At 47.3% G+C, this 23,000-nt stretch overlaps 1 protein-coding gene across 1 annotated transcript in view; it reads left to right on the top strand.

Moving 5' to 3' along the window:
• ANO8 (anoctamin 8) overlaps window positions 1-23,000 on the top strand; it is a 90,870-nt gene that overhangs the window by 58,254 nt on the left and 9,616 nt on the right. Inside the window, exons 16-18 of the mRNA XM_078775623.1 lie at window positions 4,232-4,423; window positions 4,977-5,108; window positions 7,853-7,963. Coding sequence (XP_078631749.1) covers window positions 4,232-4,423; window positions 4,977-5,108; window positions 7,853-7,963 — 435 coding nt within the window. The remainder of the gene's footprint in view (window positions 1-4,231; window positions 4,424-4,976; window positions 5,109-7,852; window positions 7,964-23,000) is intronic.

Below are 23,000 nucleotides of genomic sequence, written 5' to 3'. Positions count from 1 at the left end.
CATGATCTTTCCTGGGAAAACCACATTTCAAATCTGGCCTCCAAAGCCAGTCACCGACTGGGCATCCTCCGTCGTGCGAAGTCCTTCCTTGGCACACCTGAGCTCCTCACCACATACAAGGCTTTCATCCGCAGCTCTATGGAATACTGCTCTCCCCTCTGGTCTGGTGCTCCTGCCTCACACCTAGCCCATCTTCACGCTGTTGAAACCAAAGCGTTCAGAATCATTGGAATCTCCCGCGATGAAGCTAACTCCAAGGGCCTTTCACTCACTCACCGCAGGCAGGTTGGTGGTCTTTCCGCCTTCTACCGACTCCTCTCTGGCCTTGCCCCCCCAGCCCTCTCTGGGCTCTGTCCCCCAAATATTCCTACAGGTCACACAAGATCTGCCTGCAACCCTCTTATGGTTAAACTGCCAAAATCAAGACTTTCTGCTCACCTTCACTCCTTCATTCCTCTTTTCTCCCGCCTCTGGAACAAACTCCCTCACTCTCTTCAATTCCACTCCACCCTCCAGGTCTTTAAGACATCTGTTCACCACCATCTCTTATCCTCCCCCATCCAAAACCTTGATCTTTTCTACCCCCGCTAATTTCGGTCCCCTTGTGTTTTATACTTCTCCCACTCCCCCCCCCCCCCCTTCCCACGCCTCCTGCCCCCAAGCCCTCTCCCTCCCACACTTCTCCCTGCTCTCAAATGTTGTGTTTGTGCGCTTCCCCTTCTCTCCCCATCTTGTCTTCCGCTCCCTCTTTTTGTATATTTTGTTTGACTGGTTGATTTGTTTGTGAAATAAATGTTAGCTCTTTCACGAGCCTCGATTCAGTATACAAAAAAAAAAAAAAAAAAAAAGGCTCCTAGTTGCAGTCTGTGAAAGATACAGAACTGTGTACTGCGAGCAAAGCAATGTGTTAGCATGTACACTGATACCCACGGTACCAGTCAGCCAATACCAGCCTAAGTGTGGTGGTGAAGGAGTCTGGGCTCCAGCAGAATACGGACAAAAGGATGGCAAGGCACAAACTCGTCCGAGAAGATATTTATTCGTAAAACCAACTCGGGAACACTGTAAACTCTCGTTTATCGGGCTGCATTATAAAGCACAACCCGAAACCGAAACCCACGCCTCTCAGGCGAGGCGTGCTTCGGTGGTCACGTGATCAACAGGTGTAGCTGATTATACCCGCACGCGCGGCACGCTTTGGTGGTCACGTGACCAGCCACTCTGGCGCCGTGGTTCCCCGCCGGTGACGTCACCGGCTGGAGCAAGGAGATTCTGATGCAGGTCTCGCTTGGGGGACCCATGGGTCGCTACAGTGGTTTATTTAATGGATGCCTGTCATTGCAAAGACGGTATTTTGCGTCATTACCCAGAAAGGAATGGTTACCAACTTTTCGACAAAGGACATCTTCGCGATGTGAAAAGACAAAAAAATTGTGCCTGTTATTATTTACGTGAGAGTCAGATGACTCAGGCAGACTTTCCTGAGGGAGACTAGATCTGATTTGGGTGCTTCTTTACAGCGATTGGAAGGACATATCTAGGGCTTGCGAATGCACAGAGTAAATCAACTTTTAAAATTACCACATTTACTAATAATCAAATTCTGGGGGAGGAGGGGTGAGTGGGAGCTGGAAGGGCTGTTACAAATGTTTATTTTCCTTGGTTCCAGGGCCACAAAAGGAATAATGAATTATACTATATTTTTGCATCTATTGCTAAATGCAGCAAACGTGTGTGTGTGTGTGTGTGTGTGTGTGTGTGTGTGTGTGTGTGCCTTACCCTCTTGTTGATCACCATACCCTCCTGTTGTGCATAGTAAAGTTACAACGCTCTCATACCAACATGCAATGCTTTGACAAATTTGTTGACAAATTTTTCCCCCTACCGCTAATAATCCCCAGGAAAAGTCTGATTTCTTGGACTGTATTATAAATTGCAAACAATTCATCAGACATAATCATAACTTTGTATTCACTGTATTATCCTCTGTGTTGCGTTGAGTTTTGTGCACCCATCATGACGGCCTTTTTCCCCGAGTATGTGTATAATCACGATTCATGTGCATGTACAATCACAACTATCCATGAATGTGTAATGTGTATGTAGAATTACGGTGTGTGTGTGTGTGTGTGTGTGTGTGTGTGTGTGTGTGTGTGTGTGTGTGTGTACGTGCTGCCGCCGCCTCCACTCGTGAGTCTCTCTAAACGCATCTCTAAGACTGAACGGAGCTTTCCCTGGTCCCGAAGTATCCATCTTCACCCCAGTAAGGAACCACGACGAATGGACCAAGCCGTCTCCTTATCCGTGCTCCATTTCCGGCTCCGTCCCCAAAAAGGCGACAATGTAGATCCGCATGACCTTACGTATGACCTCTGGGGGAATACCCGGATATTCCCGATCCCATCTAAAGACACCCTTGCCCACCCGGACATGGCGTCCTACCACAACTAGCCGTTATCCTCTCATGCGGTCCCACCGTTCTTCAGTCTCGGTCCCCTCCCTCTCGATCTCATCCTTCCTTGACGGTATGGAGTCAGAGAACCCCAACAAGCCATAATGCCAGGTTGCGTCCCAAACGCATGTCGATCGGCACCACTTGTGCAACCCTCGGCCCCACCAAAACCGCTGCCCTCAGCTCGATTCTCGCTCCCATCAAAGTTGCTGTACTCGGCACAGTCCTTGAACCCACTTGGTGTATGAAACTCAGCCTCTCTCACTGTCCTCCTCCCCGGATGGAATTCTATAACAAGGAGCTGTGTAAAGCTCGGGCCTTCGTTCTCAGCATGATGGGGTCGACAATTCCCTCCAAGCTGTGTCGCAAAAGCATGTCAAACGGTATGATAACAGGCACCTCGTGCACAGTCCTCGTTCCCATCAAATCTGCTTTCGGCTTGGCCTCAGCTGCTCTCAAAACCGTTGTATTTGACGTCGCCCTCGGCCCTTACTTACGCAGGCGTGAGGGAGGCGGCGAGGTGGGCCACCTCCCTCTCGCTGCCATCTTGGCATTTGTGAGTGTGTGTTTGTCGCTTGCTTGTATTAACAGGAAATGGTAGGAACTCGACTCACAATGATCACGTGCGGATATTTCTTGTATTTCGTAAATTTTCGTGCGTCCGATTTTGAATCCAGGAACAGAGCAACTGATTTAACCATTTTGAAATTGCCACTCTTTCCTTTAAATGCTAAAAAGTATGTCTAAAGGACTATTTGACAGATTTCGCACAAGCAACGGCAGGTTAAAAGTGCTCCAACCAGCGGAAGTGAGTCGCTGCAAATGCACACAGCGCATGCGCGAAAGGCTTCACATGTGTTCGTACGTCATTGAAAAGTCCCTTATTACCTTCGCTGGAGGAGAGCGTATTGCATTTGGGTCCGTATGTCTGTTTGTTTGTCCGCACAGAATAAATATGATTTTATCGGCAACCATTGGTCCGATTGACAGGAAATTTCCACCACAGGTGCAACTCCACCTATATAATTTTTTTAATGATAATTATGACGTCATAGGTCAAGTGGTATGGGCGCCATCTTGGAAAAACCGAAAAACTATGCACCTCTATATCTCGGAAAGAGCTGCACAGAAAAAATGGAGACATTGCTCATTGAAAAGAACTCTCCATGGGGAATAAAATATGTTAATGATGATGTCATAGGTGCCTCCATTATGACGTCATAATTCGACAAGTACAAAACTTCATCCGATCAAGATGAAATTTCTTGAGCATCATCTTGGGATAAATTGGTGTAGGAAAAAATGACGTCATAGATCACGTGGTTCGGCCGCCATCTTGGAAAAACCGAAAAACTTTGCACCTCTATCTCGGAAAGAGCCGCCTAGAAAAAATTGAGACATGGCTCATTGTAAAGAACTCTCCATGGGGAATAAAATATGTTAATGATGATGTCATATGTGCCTCCATTATGACATCATAATTGGACAAGTACAAAACTACATCCGATCAAGATGAAATTTCTTGAGCATCATCTAGGGATAAATTGGTGGAGAAAAAAATGATGACGTCATCATCAGTCACGTGGTTCAGTCGCCATATTTGTTTTTAACACAAATGCCTTAAAAACCACTGAAAACACATCCTGGTGGGGGTCTGCAATCTCTCATTGCTCTTTCTTGTTGGTGATCTGTTTTTACCTTTCACATGCAAAATACCAATGCAACATACGTAGGTGACCAAATGAATGCTCCATTTTCTACCCCCTGGTAAATGAACAGGATATTCTGCAGGATCATCTGGACATGATGCTGCAGTTTGGACATGTTGCATTCTTCGCCTGTATATTTCCACCTGCTGCCTTTCTCGCACTATTAAACAACCTGTTGGAGGCTCGTGCTGACACCATCAAGCTGTGTGCCGCTCTCCAGCGTCCCTTTGCTGAGTATGCACGTGGCATTGGCCCGTGGCAGGTAACTCGACGATAATATTGAAGCTTGTACTGCATTTAAAATCTTTGAGAGATACCAGCAGGTTATTTGCCAAATTAGATCCAACGGCACCTTTTGACGTTTTGGTTTTGGTTCAGAAGATGACTTGGTGTAAAATCCTATGGTTGATGACCTTTTTTGAGCCATCCTTAATGTGATTCATTTTTAGAGCCAAACACTTCTCCTCGGCCCACATGATTATTTGATGATTGATGCCTTATTAACCAGAGTATGCAATGATTATTACATTGTTAAATGCATTTGATAATCCAGAGTAATCTTGATCATTAGCTTTAGGTTCAGGACCCGTATTTGTCAATATTGCAGCATTTTCATTTCAAGAAACCTTTTTATTTGCTTCAATAGTGCTGGAACCCCAATGTTATTGCTTGCTTCATGCTTGTTTAATCAAAGTGCTATGCTGGACATTATCAATGGCAATTGGCAATGTATGCTCAGGAACGTCTTTTGATATGTTTCTATTTGTGATTCCTTTAAAATGCTGACATGGAATACAATATGTGTATTTTCACAGGATGTCATGGAAGCAATGGGAGTTGTCGCTATCATCGTAAACTGTGCGCTGATTGGCCAGGGTGGTCAGCTGACTCGCCTCTTTCCAGAGCAGTCTCGACATGTCACCTTGCTCCTTGTCGTGTTTTTGGAGGTGAGCATGACAGGCATCAGCAGTCAACTCCAAATCAATAACTTTGGCATTATTACTTGCAAAATCGAAGGTGACACCAGGATGAAGATTTTTCAAGTATATTGGTCGGTTGTGTTTGTGGTTCTGTCTGTTTGTTTATTACTTGCAAAATCGAAGATTTATCAAGTATATTTAAATTGGTCGGTTGTGTTTGTGGTTATGTCTGTCTGTCTGTCTGTCTGTTTGTTTGTCTGTTTGTCACCGGCCTACAGGTCACAATTCTAAACCGATCATCACGAAACTTCACCAAGTTGTCTAGGTCATCCCAATTGAGAAACCTATTGATTTTGAGGTCAAAGGTCATCTGGAGGTCAAATTCCTAAAATCGCCATTTTAAATCCGATTGACTTGAAAATTGAATAACATTTGTATATCGAGTCAATAAATTGGGAAATTAACTATTTTTGAGGTCAAAAGGTCAAAGGTCAAATTTTAAAAGTCATCAATTTTCATCTAAAAAGCCATCAAATCTCAACCAATTGACTTGAAAATTGAACAGCATTTGCATATCGAGTCACTAAATTGGGAAACATACTATTTTTGAGGTCAATAGGTCAAAGGTCAATTCAAGGTCAAACTTCCAAAATCATCACTTTTCATCTGAAAAACCGTCAATCCTCATCCGATTGACTTGAAAATTGAACAGCATTTGCATATTGCCTCACTGAATTAGGAAACCAACTATTTTTGAGGTCAAAAGGTCAAAGGTCAACTGAAGGTCAAAGTTCCAAAATCATCAATTTTCATCTGAAAACCCATCAATTTTCATCCGATTGACTTGAAAATAGAACAGCATTTGTGTATTGCCACACTGAATTGGGAAACCAACTATTTATGAGGTCAAAAGGTCAAAGGTCAACTCAAGGTCAAACTTCTAAAATCATCATTTTTCATCTGAAAAATCGTCACTTTTCATCCTGTTGACCCGAGCTTTGATCAAGATGGTAAATTTTAATCTTCATGAAATGGCCAATTTGCTGTATCAATGGAAAACTTTTTTGGGGGGGGGGGGGGAGGGGGGGGCGGCTTTTGCAAGTATCGTGCTACGCATGACGTCTTCTTGTTTGTCTGTTTGTCACCAGCCTACAGGTCACAATTTTCAACCGATCTTCACGAAACTTCACCAAACGGTAGAGTTGGTCAAAAGCAAGAAGCCTATTGTTTTTGGGGGCAATAGGTCAAAAGGTTAACATAGGCCAAAGGTCACCAACTTTGCTAAATTTCTAAAATCCTCAATTTTCATCCGATTGACTTGAAATTTGAAGAGGACTTGCATATCTGGTCACTGAATTCCAAGTATTTTTGAGGTCAACATTGGCCAAATGGTCAACATAGGCCAAATTTCTAAAATCCTCAATTTTCATCCAATTGACTTGAAATTTGAAGAGGACTTGCATATCTGGTCACTGAATTCAACCACAAATTATATTTTAGGTGAACATAGGCCAAAAGGTCAACATAGGCCAAAAGGACAACATAGGCCAAATTTCTAAAATCCTCAATTTTCATCCAATTGACTTAAATTTGAAGAGGACTTGCATATCTGGTCACCGAATTCAACCACCAAGTATACTTGAGGTCAACATGGGCCAAAAGGTCAACATAGGCCAAATTTTTAAAATCACCAATTTTAATTTGATTGACTTGAACTTCTAAGAGGATTTATATATGTGGTCACTGAATTCAACCATCATCTATTTTTGAGGTCAACATAGGCCAAAAGGTCAACATAGGTCAAATTTTTAATATCCTCAATTTTCATCCGATTGACTTGAAAATTGAACAGCATTTGCACATTGAGTCACTAAATAGGGGAACTAACTATTTTTGGGGTCAAAAGGTCAAAGGTCAACCTTCCAAAATCATCATTTTTCATCTGAAAAATCGTCCCTTTTCATCCTGTTGACCCGAGCTTTGATCAAGATTGTAAATTTTAATCTTCATGAAATGGACAATTTGCTGTATCACTGGAAAACTTTTGGGGGGGGGGGGGGGAGGGGTGAGGATTTTGCAAGTATCGTGCTCCGCATGACGTCTTCTTGTTTGTCTGTTTGTCACCGGCCTACAGGTCACAATTCTAAACCGATCGTCACGAAACGTTACCAAGTTGTATAGGTCGTCCCAATTGAGAAGTCTATCGATTTTGAGGTCAAAGGTCATCTGGAGGTCAAATTTCTAAAATCGCCATTTTAAATCCGATTGACTTGAAAATTGAATAGCATTTGTATATTGTCACTAAATTGGGAAATGAACTATTTTTGAGGTCAAAAGGTCAACTCAAGGTCAAATGTTAAAAATCATCAATTTTCATCTAAGAAGCCATCAATTTTCAACCAATTGAGTTGAAAATTGAACAGCATTTGCATATCGAGTCACTAAATTGGGAAACATACTATTTTTGAGGTCAAAAGGTCAAAGCTCAACCTTCCAAAATCATCATTTTCATCTGAAAAATCGTCACTTTTCTTCCTATTGACCCGAGCTGTGATCAAGATTGTCAATTTTAATCTTGATGAAATGGACAATTTGCTGTATCAATGGGAATTTTGTTTCTTGGGGAGGTGGGGGGGGGGGGGGCGATTTTGCAAGTGTCGTGCTCTGCATGACGTCTTCTTGTTTTTATATCAGCAAAATATTTTGGAATAACCATATTGGATAATAGTGTTTCATGTAACTCGGTCGACACCATCCCTTCCCTTCCCCAGCACTTTGCTCTGCTACTCAAGTACGTAATTCACGTGGCCATTCCCGATGTGCCTTACTGGCTTGTAGAAAGGCTCGCGCGCCTCGAGTTCCTACGGAGGGAAGCGCTTCAGGTGAGTGGGAAGCAAGCAATGAGGGATGGAACATAATGCATCCAGTGAGGACAGTTGCCAGGTGCAATATGGTGGAATGGTCTGGAAACAAACATAAATCTCTAATTCTCCGTACAAAAGGCAGGGCACAGTCACAGTGATCATGTGACTTTGCCAAAGTGTCCATTTCCTCCTGGACTTGACAGTTGTTTAAAAATACTTCCTTAGTTGGACCTTTTTTTTGAGGATAAAAAGACAAGTTCATAAAAGTTGGCACAGACCTACTTTCCCTCAAGTCCAAATTACAATGGAATAATTGGCCCTGTGAAGGCCCGTGTTGGTAGTGAAGATAAAGAATGGATTTATTTCAATTTAACATTGAATATGCCTCTTACCACGGGAAACGAGTTATGGTTGCTGTTTTGAGAGTTATCCATGAATCAAAGCAAAAGAGGTCTTTTGGAAACAGACGATGGGGTCGGGGTAAGGAGGGCTTGTTCAAACCGTTGCGGAGTTTTGTGTACGTAATTGATTTCCTCTTCCTTTTTTCCCCCCATTGCTGTCTGGTCTTTCTTGCAGGTGTCATACAGCATTCGCTTTGTCTGAGAATTTTTAGAGAACATGTTTTTGTTTTTTTTGGATACAAGATCAAGGCAAAAAGACAAAATGACACACAAAACATATAATAAAGGGAGCGGGAGACAAGATGGAGAGCGGGGACATCGGGAGATCTGTGGGAGGGAGAGGGCTTGTGGGGAGGAGGCATGGGAAGGGGAGGGGGTGGGGGAGGGGGTGAGAGAGTAAAAAAACAAAAAAACACATGGGCACTGCTAGGACTTCCATGAAAGAAGTCGGTATTTCAAAAAAGTGGATCTGGGGTGAATTAGCGGGGGTAGAAAAGATCAAGGTTTTGGACGGGGGAAGATAAGAGATGGTGGTGAACAGATGTTTTAAAGACCTGGAGGGAGGAGTGGGATTGAAGAGAGTGAGGGAGTTTGTTCCAGAGGCGGGAGAAAAGAGGAATGAAGGAGTGAAGGTGAGCAGAGAGTCTTGATTTTGGCAGTTTAACCATAAGAGGGTTTGCTGGCAGATCTTGTGCGACCTGTAGGAATATCTGGGGGACAGAGCACAGAGAGAGAGCTGGGGGAGCAAAAAAAAAAAAAAAAAAAGTCATCAAAAATGTGCTGTGAGAATTTGATCAGCAAACAGACTGAAAGGAAGGCACAGACTGAAAGGAAGGCACAGACTTTAGAAGCCAGACGACGGCATTAAACCCAAATTTTATAGAGCGTTTCCGACACACAGAGGTGGTCACCATCATAGCTTGTCACTCTCCAAGGCCTCAACTAGGATGTTATGTTGTCATTCATCTCAAACAGATACTCGGGAGTACAAGAATACAGAAGGGTTGTGTTTTATGTGCACGGCTGTAGTGTTTTGAAGCCTGAAGCTCAGAGAACAGAATTTGACACAAAATGTACAGTCGGTGTGTTTTATATGGAGGTTAAACAGGCCGAAGTTGCTGGAAACATGGATATCTTGCAGTCTGGGATAAATCAGTTGTGGCAAACAATGCCAGGCGATCTGGAACTCCAGGCAGACCAGGCGAACATTCATTGTGCAAGGTCCATAGGGCACTGACTTTCATGTACAAGGATATCAAGGTTCCCCATGTTTATGTTTCAAAACTGAAACCTCAGTTGATACAAGCAAAGAGTCTATCGTACATCTTCCGCAGTTTGGTTAACTCACTTTCGGGTTCAAGGTTGTTAATAAACAGGGATGGTTCCGTTTGATTCAGGATGATAGAAACATAAGAAGCACTCTGAAGTTTGCTCTTTCTAAAGAATACTTAGAAATCATGAATATTGTTATGGATTTGAGAATTGTGTTTTTTTTGTGTGTTGTAAATATCACCCTCCTTCCTCCATTTGGTGTATAAAGGTCAAAGGTCGTGCCTGTAGTTATTCCATATACAATCACGTAGCCAATCATAGAACTCCTTGTTCAGTAGTTATCTCCTTATTATGTGTATTAGATTAAGGCCTCGTCTTCCATTAATTGACACTGCATTGCACCGAAGTCAAATAAGCTAGGTCCCCTTTCGTTTTCATCCCAGCGGTGCGAGTGGTTTTCCATCGCCGCAAGACTCCATTAGCCACGAGGTCATCTCGGAGCAGAAGGTGGGAGGAGTCGGCCCAGCGCCGGGAACAAGGCGTGGCCTTGCCAACGCCTCCTCTAGGGGCGGGATCGGTGAGCCCTCGCGACCAATCAAGGCCGAGGCGAGCTCACCGATGGGCGTGTCCTGGAGGCCGGCGGCTTGATCGCCCGAGGCGTTATAAAAGCGCGCGCGCAAGCCTTTTGAGGGAGATGCGTGACCCAGCTGAGTTCTGCACAAGCGATAATTCTGCAGAGAGCTGCTTCAACCAGCCCCGTTTCAACCTACCGCACAGAGCCCTGACGCGCTGCTGTGAACCAACCTGCCGGTGCGCAGTGTACAGCCAAATACTTGGAGCTGCCGGCTCCTCGCGTCCCGCCCGGAGTGGACCTGCTCGCTGTGCCCTGTGATTCCACCTGCTCATCCCTCCAAACCATTCCTGCCATTCCATCCTCTTGTGTACGTGAGTTTGTTTTGTTTGTTCTGTCCTGGGGTTGTAAGACTGCCATAGGTAAGCTAGCGTTGCACTGTGTCCTTCTGGTCCGTCCCTCTTTCTGCCTTTATTTTATTATCCTTCCTCCTTCCTTGGTTTCTTTTGATTGTACATAATAGTAGTAATAAATTATATTTGTATTTCCAACCTTTTGTCTTCTTCTTCTTCACATCCTTCGTCATTGTCTTTTCCCAATTGAATACCTGTGGCACGATTTGGCCAACGTTCAGGATCGGGTTAGTCTCTACTAATGGCTCGAACGTCGGGTTGCTAACACCGCTCGGCCATTATAACATCTAAAACCGGGGTTCGAGCGGGAGTCCCTCCCTTGCTCGCGGTCAGGAGTGGCACTCAGGTCCTTGGGACTTTTTGTAGACCAAATACCCTGGCTGCTCCCGACCGGGAGGAGCGTTGGGACCACCAGGACTCACGTCGGTCAGTCGCGGACAAGGGGATTGACCCCCCCTTCTTAAGGGGAGAAGGCCGACGGAGAGATCCGTACAATTGGTGTCAGGAGTGTCGGATTCGGACCTGAAGCGCAAATAGCGCGCTCAAATTTCGAGCGGCCAAAATTTCATTTAATTTTAACATCTTAAATTTTAAAATCGTGCCATGGATGGTCAAGGCGACGGGATGCCGGTGGGGGAATTAGAGGGTGTAGAGTCGACCCAGGACCTCGGGGAAATGTATGTGGGAGAAATGGAGGAGGAGAACAATGAGGAGGTGGTTGAAGGGGTATCAGGTGCACAAGATGGCGCTCTCGCGCACGTGGTTGGGGGGGACGCAAAATGGCGCCCTCGCGCACGTGGTTACAGCGGCACCAAATTTCGCCGCGCCCGTGACCGTAGCAGCGCCGCCAATGGACTGGGGCCTATTCATGCTGCAAATGCGGGCCCTCATGGAAGAGAACAGGGGGCTGGGAGGCTAAATGGAATGAATGGAAAATAATATGGGGAACCAAATCGGGGGGCTAGAAGCTAAATTTGAGGGTTTAGACAATAAATTTGAGGGTTTAGACAATAAATTGGAGGGGTTAGACAATAAATTGGAGGGGTTAGACAATAAATTGGAGGGGTTAGACAATAATTTTAAGGGGTTAGACAATAAGTTTAAGGGGTTGGACAATAAATTTGAGGGGTTAGACAACGGGATAAAAGGGGTGAAGAATGGGTTAACGGGGCTAGAAGACAGGATGGAAGACAAATTGCGAGAAATAGGGGAGCAATCCGCCCGGGAAATCAAACAGATGGGGAACCAGATAGAGGAGGTGAAAATCGGGTTAGAAACTAAATTGGATGCTCAAAGTAATGAATTGGAACAGATGAGGGCGACATCTACCAGAGAGATGGGAGAAATGGGGGAGATGGGGGAGGAGATAAGACGAGGTGTAAGCGATGATGTCTCGGGGGTACGCGAGGAGGTAAAGCGAGGTGAGAAGCGTATGGAGAAAGAGGTGAGAAGTAGTACGGCTAGGTTACAGGAGGGCATAGAAGACCTGACACGGGGAGTAGAGCAGCTGACTGTGGGACAAAAGGAACTAGTGGAGCAGGTGGAAAAGAACACTGCGGTACTAGGAGGGTTGAAAGCGACACAAAATGAAATCAAAAATGAATTAATAGCGACGAAGAGGGAATGTCGGATGGTACATGAGGGGCTGACAAAGAAGTTGGACGAGGTAATGGAAGCGATGGAGATGAAGGACCGGGAGGTGAGGGCGCACATAGAGACGGTCAAGGTGGCCTTAGAGGACGAAATTCAGGAGATGCACCGGGAAATAAAAGAGGTGCAGCAAAAGTTAGAGGATGTGGAAGAGGGGGTGAGTGAAATTAAGAAGAGACGGAGGGAAACTCAGAGGGAGATAAGGAAGGAGGTGATGAAATATGTACAAGGTCGGTGCTCAAATCGTGATGATGTGCTTACTGACCAAATAAAGAGTTTGCAGGTGGCGAAGGAGGAGCGAAGAAGAGGTGTCAAGGTGAGTGGCGATATACTCGGAAATGTATATGGTGTGAGGGGAGATTCAGTCGGCTTGGGTGTTGATGTAGACCCGGGTGTTCGTGAGAGGCCGCTGGTAAGGTGTGCGACAGGTACAGAGTGTGAAGGAGGAGGTGTGCGAGGATGTCCGACTATGGGGTGTGTGAGGAAAAAGGCGCGCCGAGGAGTGAGTGTGCTGTCGAGAGTGAGTTGGTCGTAGCGCAGGTGCGGGGGGGCACATGGAAGCGCGTGATGGGGAGTGTTACAGGGGATGTAACGAAGGAGTGCACACCTGTGGTGAGTGTTACGGAGGACGTAACGGGAGAGTGTGCACGAAAGAGGTGTGTAACAGAGGAGTGCGTGAGTACAGAGTGCGCTGTCAAGAGTAAGGGTGAATGCGCGACCGAGTGTGGTGGTGAGAGTAGTGAGAGTGACACGGAGCGTGAGTTGGTTGTGGCAGGTGAAAGAGAATGTACACCTGGAATGGAAGGATGCACACCTGGAATGGTCGAGGGCGTGTGGGAATGCACACTCGAGGTAGTAGTAAAGCACGTGATTGGGTGTGCAAGTGAGTGCACACCCGTGGTTGTCACCGGGGATGTGACCGAGAAGGGGGCGCGAAGAGGTGTGTTGGTGAGGTGTGTGAACGACGAGTGTGTGCTAAGGTGTGCGGTGGTCAGGTGTGTGACAAAGTCTGTGAGCGGAATGAGTGTGTTTACACCTGGGGGTGTAAGAGAAGGTGCAATGATGAGGAGCATGGAGACAGCTGGATGTGTGAGCAAGGAACAGAACGCGGGGTGTGAGCATGCAAGTGGAGCATCGACGCTAAACGGGATAGCGGTTAGTTCGACTTGTAGCTGAAGCGAGCCCTCGGTTCGTGTCGGGCTTCGTGTGCCGCGGGGACCAGCGGGGATCGTAACCACGGCGGTTTCGAAAGAACCGCCGTACGCGATCCACGCTGGGCCGCGTGCTGAACGGCCGCGTCCGTTCTCCGCTAGGCGGAATGGGCGGCCCGGTACGAAGGGTTGGGACGGCGACCCCTTTTGGTTGCGGCGTTCCGGCAGGGCGAGATCTGGTCATCAGGCGGGAGACCGGAAGGTTCCGCGCCGAGGTGGACCTTGGGATCTCGGCCCGAGTAAACCTCCTTCCCTGCACCGAATGCCGGACGGATCCAACCGCCGGCACCGAACAACCCACATTCATTGCGCGGCTTTGCGAAGCCGAGCTTTGGAGATGAATTGGCGCACCGAGAGGCTCCAGTGAGTAGACTGTGATGATGATAGTGTTTTGGACCCGAAATTGGGATAGGGAATTTGTGATTGAAATTTGATGACAAAATTGATAGTGATAGTGGGAGATGCCCGATGTGGGGGGATGGCAACTCTGCCATCCCACACAAGGGGGCAAAGGAGCTATAGTTTATGGGGTTTGGCAGTGAAAACTAGCCCGGGAGGGTTAGGATATAATGTATAGGGACCTAGAAATGACCATAGGTAACGGTAAGGTTAGGTAGCAACTTTGGACAGGTAGTCGGGGACATAGAGAGGGTAGTTGGATGATAATGACGAGGAAGCGCAATAATGTAAGGGGCGACGGGGAAGCGCGAGTTTTAGCAGGGAAACCAGGTAGAACAGATGATGCTGTGTGTTTGAGAATCGGAAGTGTATTGTGAAAAGTGACTGAGGAATAATTGTGATTGCACAGGTGTGCAACTGAACAGGTGTGTGGAGCAGTGTATGAGTGAGTGATGGTGATGTGTATTGTGTTGACCAAATGGTCCAGGGAGGAAGGAGGGTGCAGGAAACACCAGTAGGAGTGATTGCACAGGTGTGCAACTACAGGTGAATGGAGAATGTTTGTATGGAATAAATGGTGTGGAATAGATGGAGTATGGAATGGATGGTCGTGGAGTGAGTATGGTGAAAACTGTGGAGTGGAGTGGATGGTGCGAAGGTGGATGGGGGAAGAGTGGACCCCTATCACGAATACCCGGGGAGGGTAGTTTAAGTGTTAGGTAGAGGGTACAGGTAAATTGTGGTTGGATATTGGCATCTGTGGTGCGTGGTGGAAGAATGGTGCTTGGATGGGTGCATTAGTGTTGTGGAAATGGCTGGGCGTGTAGCCTGTTAGTGTGTGTAGTTGGTTGAGCACTCCGCCACTGTTAGGATGTCGGCCAGGTGAGGCCGCAGGTGGGCTCTGGGAGCCGGTAGAGTTGTTGTGGATGGGGCCCGAGGATCCGGAGGACGGACCCGGGTCACCCAGTGCCAGAGAGGGCACCGAGTGGGGTAAGCGCCAAGGAGGGCCTTCCCCAGTTAGATAGGTTAGGTTAAGGAGCAGGTAAGCTCGGAGGCAACTGCAGTGGTGGAGGTGTGCAGGTGGGTAGACCTGCTGGGAGAGCTACACGAGACAGCCCGGAAATTGTGCAAGGGCACAGGGAGTTGAACCGGGGGAGTGAGACCCAAAATTGATGAAGCACCACAGTTTGGTCAATGGGAATTTGGTTCTTAAAACCGCATAGAGTAAGTTGGCCAATGGATTGGCAGGGAAAGACCCCGGGTAGTGTAAGTGAGTTAATGTCATTTAGAAGATAGTTAGGATTAGGAATCTCCTCGCACCATCTACATCCACTCACCTGGGGTGACAGAACTTCACACCATGCCATGTTTTTATTATTTTGTTGTGCAGATGTTTGGATTGTGAGATGCATCATGACGTGGGCGTGACATTGTGCTTTGTATTCCATCTCTCCCTCCTTATGAGGATTGATGATGAGTTGGTGATGGCAAATTTTGAATTAGAGGGATTGTGGGGACGAATTTGGTATTAGGGGAAATATGGGGAAGATGTGACAGTAGTGACGAATTTATAAATGTGTAGATTTTTGTACATATGGGGTAAGGGCAAGGGTAGAGTAGGTAACGGGGGGGGGGGGGGGGGGTGACGTACGGTAGGGATGAGCTTTCTCACTTCGCTCTCCGTACGCACCTCGTCTTGCATTGCCATGTTGATGTGTACCCTTGTGACCTTACCCCTCGCTCACCTGTCTTCCCCCCCCCCCCTTGTCTCCCACCTGAGGACTGTGCGCCACTGGGCGCCGAGGTGAGCGTGCGGGAGTCCGCCATTGTGTGCCCGAAACTCCCGCAACCAGCTGTCTGCATCGATGCACCACGTATGGACCACATGTCTGTGGCTGAGCACCACTTATGGACCCCACGGGTTGGGGCATGGCCCCTCTGCTGGAACCGGCCATGATGGCCCGAGATCTTGCTGGCGGACCTTGGTAACATGGCACCTATGCCATACAGGTGAACCACACTTAGTCGGCCCTGTGGGCCATAAATAAAAAGAACAATGGACATGGTTGTGCACTTTTATTAGTCCAAATAGGCCGCCAGTAAGAAGAGCAAGTTGACAACATCTGGAAGAGCAGATGGCATCAGCCCACGGGTCCTAAAATCCTGCTCTGCCACTCTATCTCACCCTCTCTCTGTTCTTTTCACCCTATCTTTTGCTCAAGGTCATCTGCCAGCATCCTGGAAATCAGCAAACATTACCGCTTTACACAAAAAAGGTGCAAAAACAGATCCTTGCAACTACAGACCAATCAGCCTGCTCCCAATTATCAGCAAAGTCATGGAATCCATCATTGCTTCGGATATGAAATCTTTCCTCTTCTCCAATGGCTTGATCTCTGATAATCAATTTGGTTTCAGACCAGGTCACTCTACTCTGGACATGCTGCTTCTGCTGTCTCAACAATGGATGGAGGTCCTCAATGCCAAACAGGAAATCAGAGCTGTCTCCCTTGACATATCACGTGCCTTCGATACGGTCTGGCACCCAGCTCTGCTCACCAAACTCTCCTCCTATGGTATCCATGGAAATCTCCATGCATGGCTTGCGGACTTCCTCTCTGGTCGTAGTCAACGTGTGGCCCTGAATGGATTTCTCTCATCTCCCCTTCCCGTTCAGGCTGGAGTTCCCCAAGGCAGTGTGCTGGGCCCTGTGCTTTTTCTGGTCTTTATCAATGATCTCTCCGACTCTCTGGAAAATCCTCTGTATCTCTTTGCTGATGACTCCACTCTCTGCCGCTCCATTCCTCTTCCCTCAGATCGGCAGTCTGCAGCCTCCTCACTCTCTGAAGACCTGGACAAAATCACAGACTGGTCAAACATGTGGAACATGTCTTTCAATCCTGACAAATCTCACACTCTTACTATGTCTCTCCGAAAAGATCGACTGGACAACCCTCCCATCTACTTTCTCAACAATCCTCTCCAAGAAGTTCTGTCGCTCAAGCTTTTGGGTCTCACCATCTGCCATGATCTTTCTTGGGAAAACCACATTTCCAAGCTAGCCTCCAAAGCCAGTCGCCGACTGGGCATCCTCCGTCGTGCGAAGTCCTTCCTAGGCACACCTGAGCTCCTCACCACATACAAGGCTTTCATCCGCAGCTCAATGGAATACTGTTCTCCCCTATGGGCTGGTGCTCCTGCCTCACACCTGGCTCGGCTTCACGCTGTTGAATCCAAAGCTTTCAGAATCATTGGAATCTCCCGCGATGAAGCTATCTCTGAGGGCCTTTCACTCACTCACCGCAGGCAGGTAGGTGGTCTTTCTGTCTTCTACCGACTCCTCTCCGGCCTTGCTCCCCCAGCTCTCTCTGTGCTCTGTCCCCCAAATATTCCTACAGGTCGCACAAGATCTGCCAGCCACCCTCTGATGGTTAAACTGCCGAAATCTCGGCTCTCTGCTCACCTTCACTCTTTCATTCCTCTTTTCTCCCGCCTCTGGAACAAACTCCCACACTCACTTCAATCACACTCCTCCCTCCAGGTCTTCAAAACAGCTGTTCACCACCATCTCTTATCTTCCCCCATCCAAAACCTTGATCTTTTCTACCCCCACTAATTCACCCCAGATCCACCTTGTTTGAAATTCCAACTTCTTTCCTGGAAGTCTTGGCAGTGTCCATATGTTTTATACCTCTCCCACCCCCCCCCCCTTCCCATGCCTTCCCCCCAAAGCCCTCTCCCTCCCACAGTTCTTTCGATGTCTCCATGTCTCTCGGTCCCTGCTCTCAAATGTTGTGTTTGTGTCCTTCCCCCTCTCTCCCCATCTTGTCTACCGCTCCCGATGTTATTTGTTTTGTGTGTCTGTTTGTCTTTCTGTGTGATTAATGTTCGCTCTTTCACGAGCCTCGATCTTGTATACAAAAAAAGAAAGAAAAAAAAAAGAGCATTAGCCAGCAGAGGGAGCCGAAGAGCAAGACCCACTGTTGGGTTTACTGTTTATTATGAACTGTGGTGACTGTGCACTGATTGGTGCTTTATGGTGCTTTGGTGCGTCGATGCAGCACAGGTTGTCTCCCCCCCCCCCCCCCCGCCCCCCCCCCCAAAAGAACAATCGCAGGTCCTGGGTTGCGTTATGTAAATACAAGTAGCGTCATTGTAAATAATGCGCCCCCACCGTAAGTGTTTAGTTTGAAAACAATTCCGCAATTCGGTTAGCTGTGGGCGTAAATCTGTTAGGCAGGGTGCAATGCAGCAGCGGGACATACTTATTTGTGTTTTAAAATTGTCGCACTCAGGGTCAGGTTAAATGTAGAGGGAACTACACCTACGTGCCACACTCAAGGTAAAAGTTAATAGGCCCGGGACGTGCCTAAGAGGAGGAGGGTGCAGTGTTATGGATTTGAGAATTGTGTTTTTTTTGTGTGTTGTAAATATCACCCTCCTTCCTCCATTTGGTGTATAAAGGTCAAAGGTTGTGCCCGTAGTTATTCCATATACAATCACGTAGCCAATCATAGAACTCCTTGTTCAGTAGTTATCTCCTTATTATGTGTATTAGATTAAGGCCTCGTCTTCCATGAATTGACACTGCATTGCACCGAAGTCAAATAAGCTAGGTCCCCTTTCGTTTTCATCCCAGCGGTGCGAGTGGTTTTCCATCGCCGCAAGACTCCATTAGCCACGAGGTCATCTCGGAGCAGAAGGTGGGAGGAGTCGGCCCAGCGCCGGGAACAAGGCGTGGCCTTGCCAACGCCTCCTCTAGGGGCGGGATCGGTGAGCCCTCGCGACCAATCAAGGCCGAGGTGAGCTCACCGATGGGCGTGTCCTGGAGGCCGGTGGCTTGATCGCCCGAGGCGTTATAAAAGCGCGCGCGCAAGCCTTTTGAGGGAGATGCGTGACCCAGCTGAGTTCTGCACAAGCGATAATTCTGCAGAGAGCCACTTCAACCAGCCCCGTTTCAACCTACCGCACGGAGCCCTGACGCGCTGCTGTGAACCAACCTGCCGGTGCGCGGTGTACAGCCAAATACTTGGAGGTGCCGGCTCCTCGCGTCCCGCCCGGAGTGGACCTGCTCGCTGTGCCCTGTGATTCCACCTGCTCATCCCTCCAAACCATTCCTGCCATTCCATCCTCTTGTGTACGTGAGTTTGTTTTGTTTGTTCTGTCCTGGGGTTGTAAGTAAGACTGCCATCGGTAAGCTAGCGTTGCACTGTGTCCTTCTGGTCCGTCTCTGTTTCTGCCTTTATTTTATTATCCTTCCTCCTTCCTTGGTTTCTTTTGATTGTACATAATAGTAGTAATAAATTATATTTGTATTTCCAACCTTTTGTCTTCTTCTTCTTCACATCGTTCGTCTTTGTCTTTTCCCAATTGAATACCTGTGGCACGATTTGGCCAACGTTCAGGATCGGGTTAGTCTCTGCTAATGGCTCGAACGTCGGGTTGCTAACACCGCTCGGCAATTATAACATCTAAAACCGGGGTTCGAGCGGGAGTCCCTCCCTAGCTCGCGGGCAGGAGTGGCACTCAGGTCCTTGGGACTTTTTGTAGACCAAATACCCTGGCTGCTCCCGACCGGGAGGAGCGTTGGGACCCCCAGGACTCACGTCGGTCAGTCGTGGACAAGGGGATTGACCCCCCCTCCCCATTCTTAAGGGGAGAAGGCTGACGGAGAGATCCGTAACAATATGAAACAAGGGAGTGCAAGAAGATGGAATAGCAAGCTTACATGTGCTTCAAAGGAAGATGTACGGTACATGAATTGCATCCTTCGATGGACATTCAAAGATAAACACCCAATTTCGGACACAAGTTTGATACCTATGGAAATTTCCTCCTCATGGTGGTCTTGGTGGTCCTGGTGGTGGTGGTCGTGGAGCATCAGGGTAATTACAACCAGTTATGAATATTTCCCCCAGTGTGTACCCTGGATAAGAATAGGTACGCCGTATCCCTGCGTGTCGTAAGAGGCGACTAAGAGGGTTGGCGTCAGGAAGGGCATCCGGCCATAAAAACATTGCCTCAAAAAGAGAACCATGACAATTACAACTACATGTGGGCAGGGTACAGCCCGAAGTGGAGATCGGTTTCTGAGGTTTGGGACATGGAATGTAGGGACAATGACAAGGAGATCAGGAGAAGTGGTGGAAGTATTGGTCAGAAGAAGAGTGGACATATGTTGTGTGCAAGAGACGAGATGGAAGGGAAGTGGTGTGAGAATGGTGAAGGGTAGGCAGGGACAGAAATACAAGTTTGTGTGGCAAGGGTGCCTGGAGGGCGTGAATGGTGTTGGTGTCCTGTTTTCTGAGGAGTTTGTAGACAGTGTGGTGAGTGTGACTAGAGTGAGTGATAGGTTGATGATGGTGAAAATGATGATTGGAAAGCTCTTGGTGAACGTCATCTCGGGATATGCTCCGCAGGTTGGTCGAAGCGATGAAGAGAAGGACAAGTTATGGTGTGCGATAGAGAAGCTGATGGAAAACGTGAAAGATGAGGAAGTTGTTGTGGTAGGAGGAGACCTAAATGGACATGTGGGAAGGAGTATGGATGGTTTTGACGGAGTTCATGGGGGTTACGGATATGGTGTGAGGAATGGAGAAGGTGAAAGGATTTTGGAGTTTGCTGATGGAGCTGATTTGTTGATTTGTAATACTCAGTTCCAGAAAGAGGATAATAAGCTTGTTACATACACGTCAGGTGGGTCGACGACAACCGTTGACTACCTGATGGTGCGTAGGCGAGATAGGGGGCACCTCCGGGACACAAAGGTGATCCCGGGGGAGGAGGCTGTTTCACAGCACCACTTGGTTGTCTGCGACGTAAGGGTGAAAGGTGCGAGGAGAGCTCGGTGGGTGAAGTACCAACCGAGAATGAAGGTGTGGAGGTTGAAAGAGGTGACAGTATAGTCAGGCAGATAGGTGTATCCATCATAAGAATTGTGGGTTTAGACGTACAAGCATGAAATTTGGCACAGTCATAGATAATAATCTAATGAATAATTCCAGATATGGATCCACCGCGAAAACGTCCTATGGTAGCCATGGCGGCCATTTTACAAAATGGCCGTTTTGACCGCGATTATTTTTTACCGGACGACACAAATGCTTCTTTATGTTCTAATGAAATGACTCTAGATACACATATATGCCATAATTGTATTCTCCAAATGACCACAATTTGCATTCGTGTTGCCAGCAATGTCAATTAACCCACCAAGCACTGTAACGGTAACTTATATTACTAGATAGTTCCAGTTTGATCTTGTTTATACGTCACAATTTTCTCCACCACACTGGCACAAAGCGGTACATTTCAAACTAGCTTGTTTGCACTTGCATCGTCCCTTGCAACCCTTTTTGCATTTACAACAAATCGGCTCCCTTGATGAAATGCTGGCTTCAGGAAGCATGGACCACAGGGGTTTCCAGTTGTGGGGATCGATCCATCCCCAATCCCTAGGTGAAGGCAGATCCATAACAACCTTGAGCATGTTTCCCCAGCAGTGGCCACCAGTGTACACAGCCCTCTTGATTTGTTGTACCAGGGCTCCTCTGGTAGGGGGAATAGCTTGCATGGCTCGTCCTTTCTTCGTGAAGAGTGCCTGTCGAGCTTCGTCTATGTTGACGAGATTGCTGGTGCGATCGTAGAGAAGAATGGTGAACCGCTCGAGCACTGCCACAACGTCATCAGAGATGTCTGCTGTCCCCGTGGAGAGATGAACTAATGCTGGCGTCAATTCGTCAAATACTTTCCAGGTATCCCAGGCTGTATTCTTGCCCCGTGTATTAAATGACGAGACTGTGTCACACCCTGTGTATGCATGGAACATCGGGAGGGCCTGTGACTTATCTGGTCTGAGGAATGCTGCAATTTCATGTGCTGGAATATACCTGAAGTGCTGGCCTGTCCCAAAGGCCACCCAAAGCTCCTGGATTTTGAGCTTGGTTGTTGCTGCCACAGCCAATACCACTATATCTGTATCCACCGTACGCAGAAGAATTTTCTGAAATCCATCACGGACTGCATCCGCGAGATGTATCATCATTCGTGTATCAGCCTCCTCATGGTCACATGGGGCAAGATGACTGGTGTCGCGTGCGGGAATGCACGTCACATCTGAACCATCCGTGGTGACTATCTGCTTATCTGATACAAGATGTGTGATGTGTTTTGTCAAGAAGGCAAACAGTTCTGTTTTGTTTGCATCAATTCTCAGGAACTGCTGCCAATTTCCTGGAATAACAGTGGATCCGTCAACTCTCCTTCGAATGCCTTTCCCACGTTTGTCCCTGGCTTGAGATTTCAGGCTGTTGTCACGGTACTGGTCCCAGACTATATCCACACGACAGGCTCTTTGCAAGTGACCTTGTATGTGTGGCAAGAATACTTTCAGCGCATAATCATCAAAGGTTTTGGCAGCAACTGGTTTCAGAACGTTCACCAACACTGCCCCGTCAAGGATAGTGACGTCAGTATCTGGTTTTGGAGCATCACCTCTGACCTCTGCGCAACTCTCTAGACACACCAATAGATCTGATTTGGTTCCCAGTCGTAACTTCCCAAGCTGAGATAAAGACGGGGGACATGCTTGGTTTTCATGGCGGAAAAATTCTGCAAGATCACCATCTCGTGTTTGAGACGCAATGTAGAGTCTTGAGAATAAAGAGCAGTCACTCTTTAGCGAAGTTACTTGCAAACTTGTCTTGGATTTCTCTCTTGGAGACGATCGACTAAACAATGGGAGTTTATTCTTCTTTATTGGCTCAGTAAGAGGTACGGTTCGCTCCAGTAGACGGTCTGCTACGAAGGTCTTGTACTGTTGCTTACCTATCTCCTCAGCCTGTTGAACAGTAGAAACAACAGTTGGGTCAGCAATGTCTCTCGTGTCCAGCCGCAGCAAGTCTGTACTCTCTTCTAGGAAGGGGTTTCCCATTTCCTCTATTACTTCAACCAGACGTTTGACATGTTGAGTAAAGATTACCTGTGAACTATATTGTTGCGGATATGAGGACTGTATATTTTTTTTGATTGTGTGCTTTATTATTATTATTATTGTTTATTCTGCGCCCCCTGCCTCCGGAGCTGTGTAAAGGTGAAAGGGCATCCCATAATTAGTCCACAAGCATACACGTCAGCCAA

The sequence above is a fragment of the Myxine glutinosa genome, chromosome 4, assembly GCF_964187855.1.
Source record: "Myxine glutinosa chromosome 4, kmMyxGlut1.1, whole genome shotgun sequence".
Taxonomy (NCBI): Eukaryota; Metazoa; Chordata; class Myxini; order Myxiniformes; family Myxinidae; genus Myxine; species Myxine glutinosa.
Note: the sequence above shows the minus strand (reverse complement) of the source record. Positions and strands in the feature narration are given on the sequence as shown.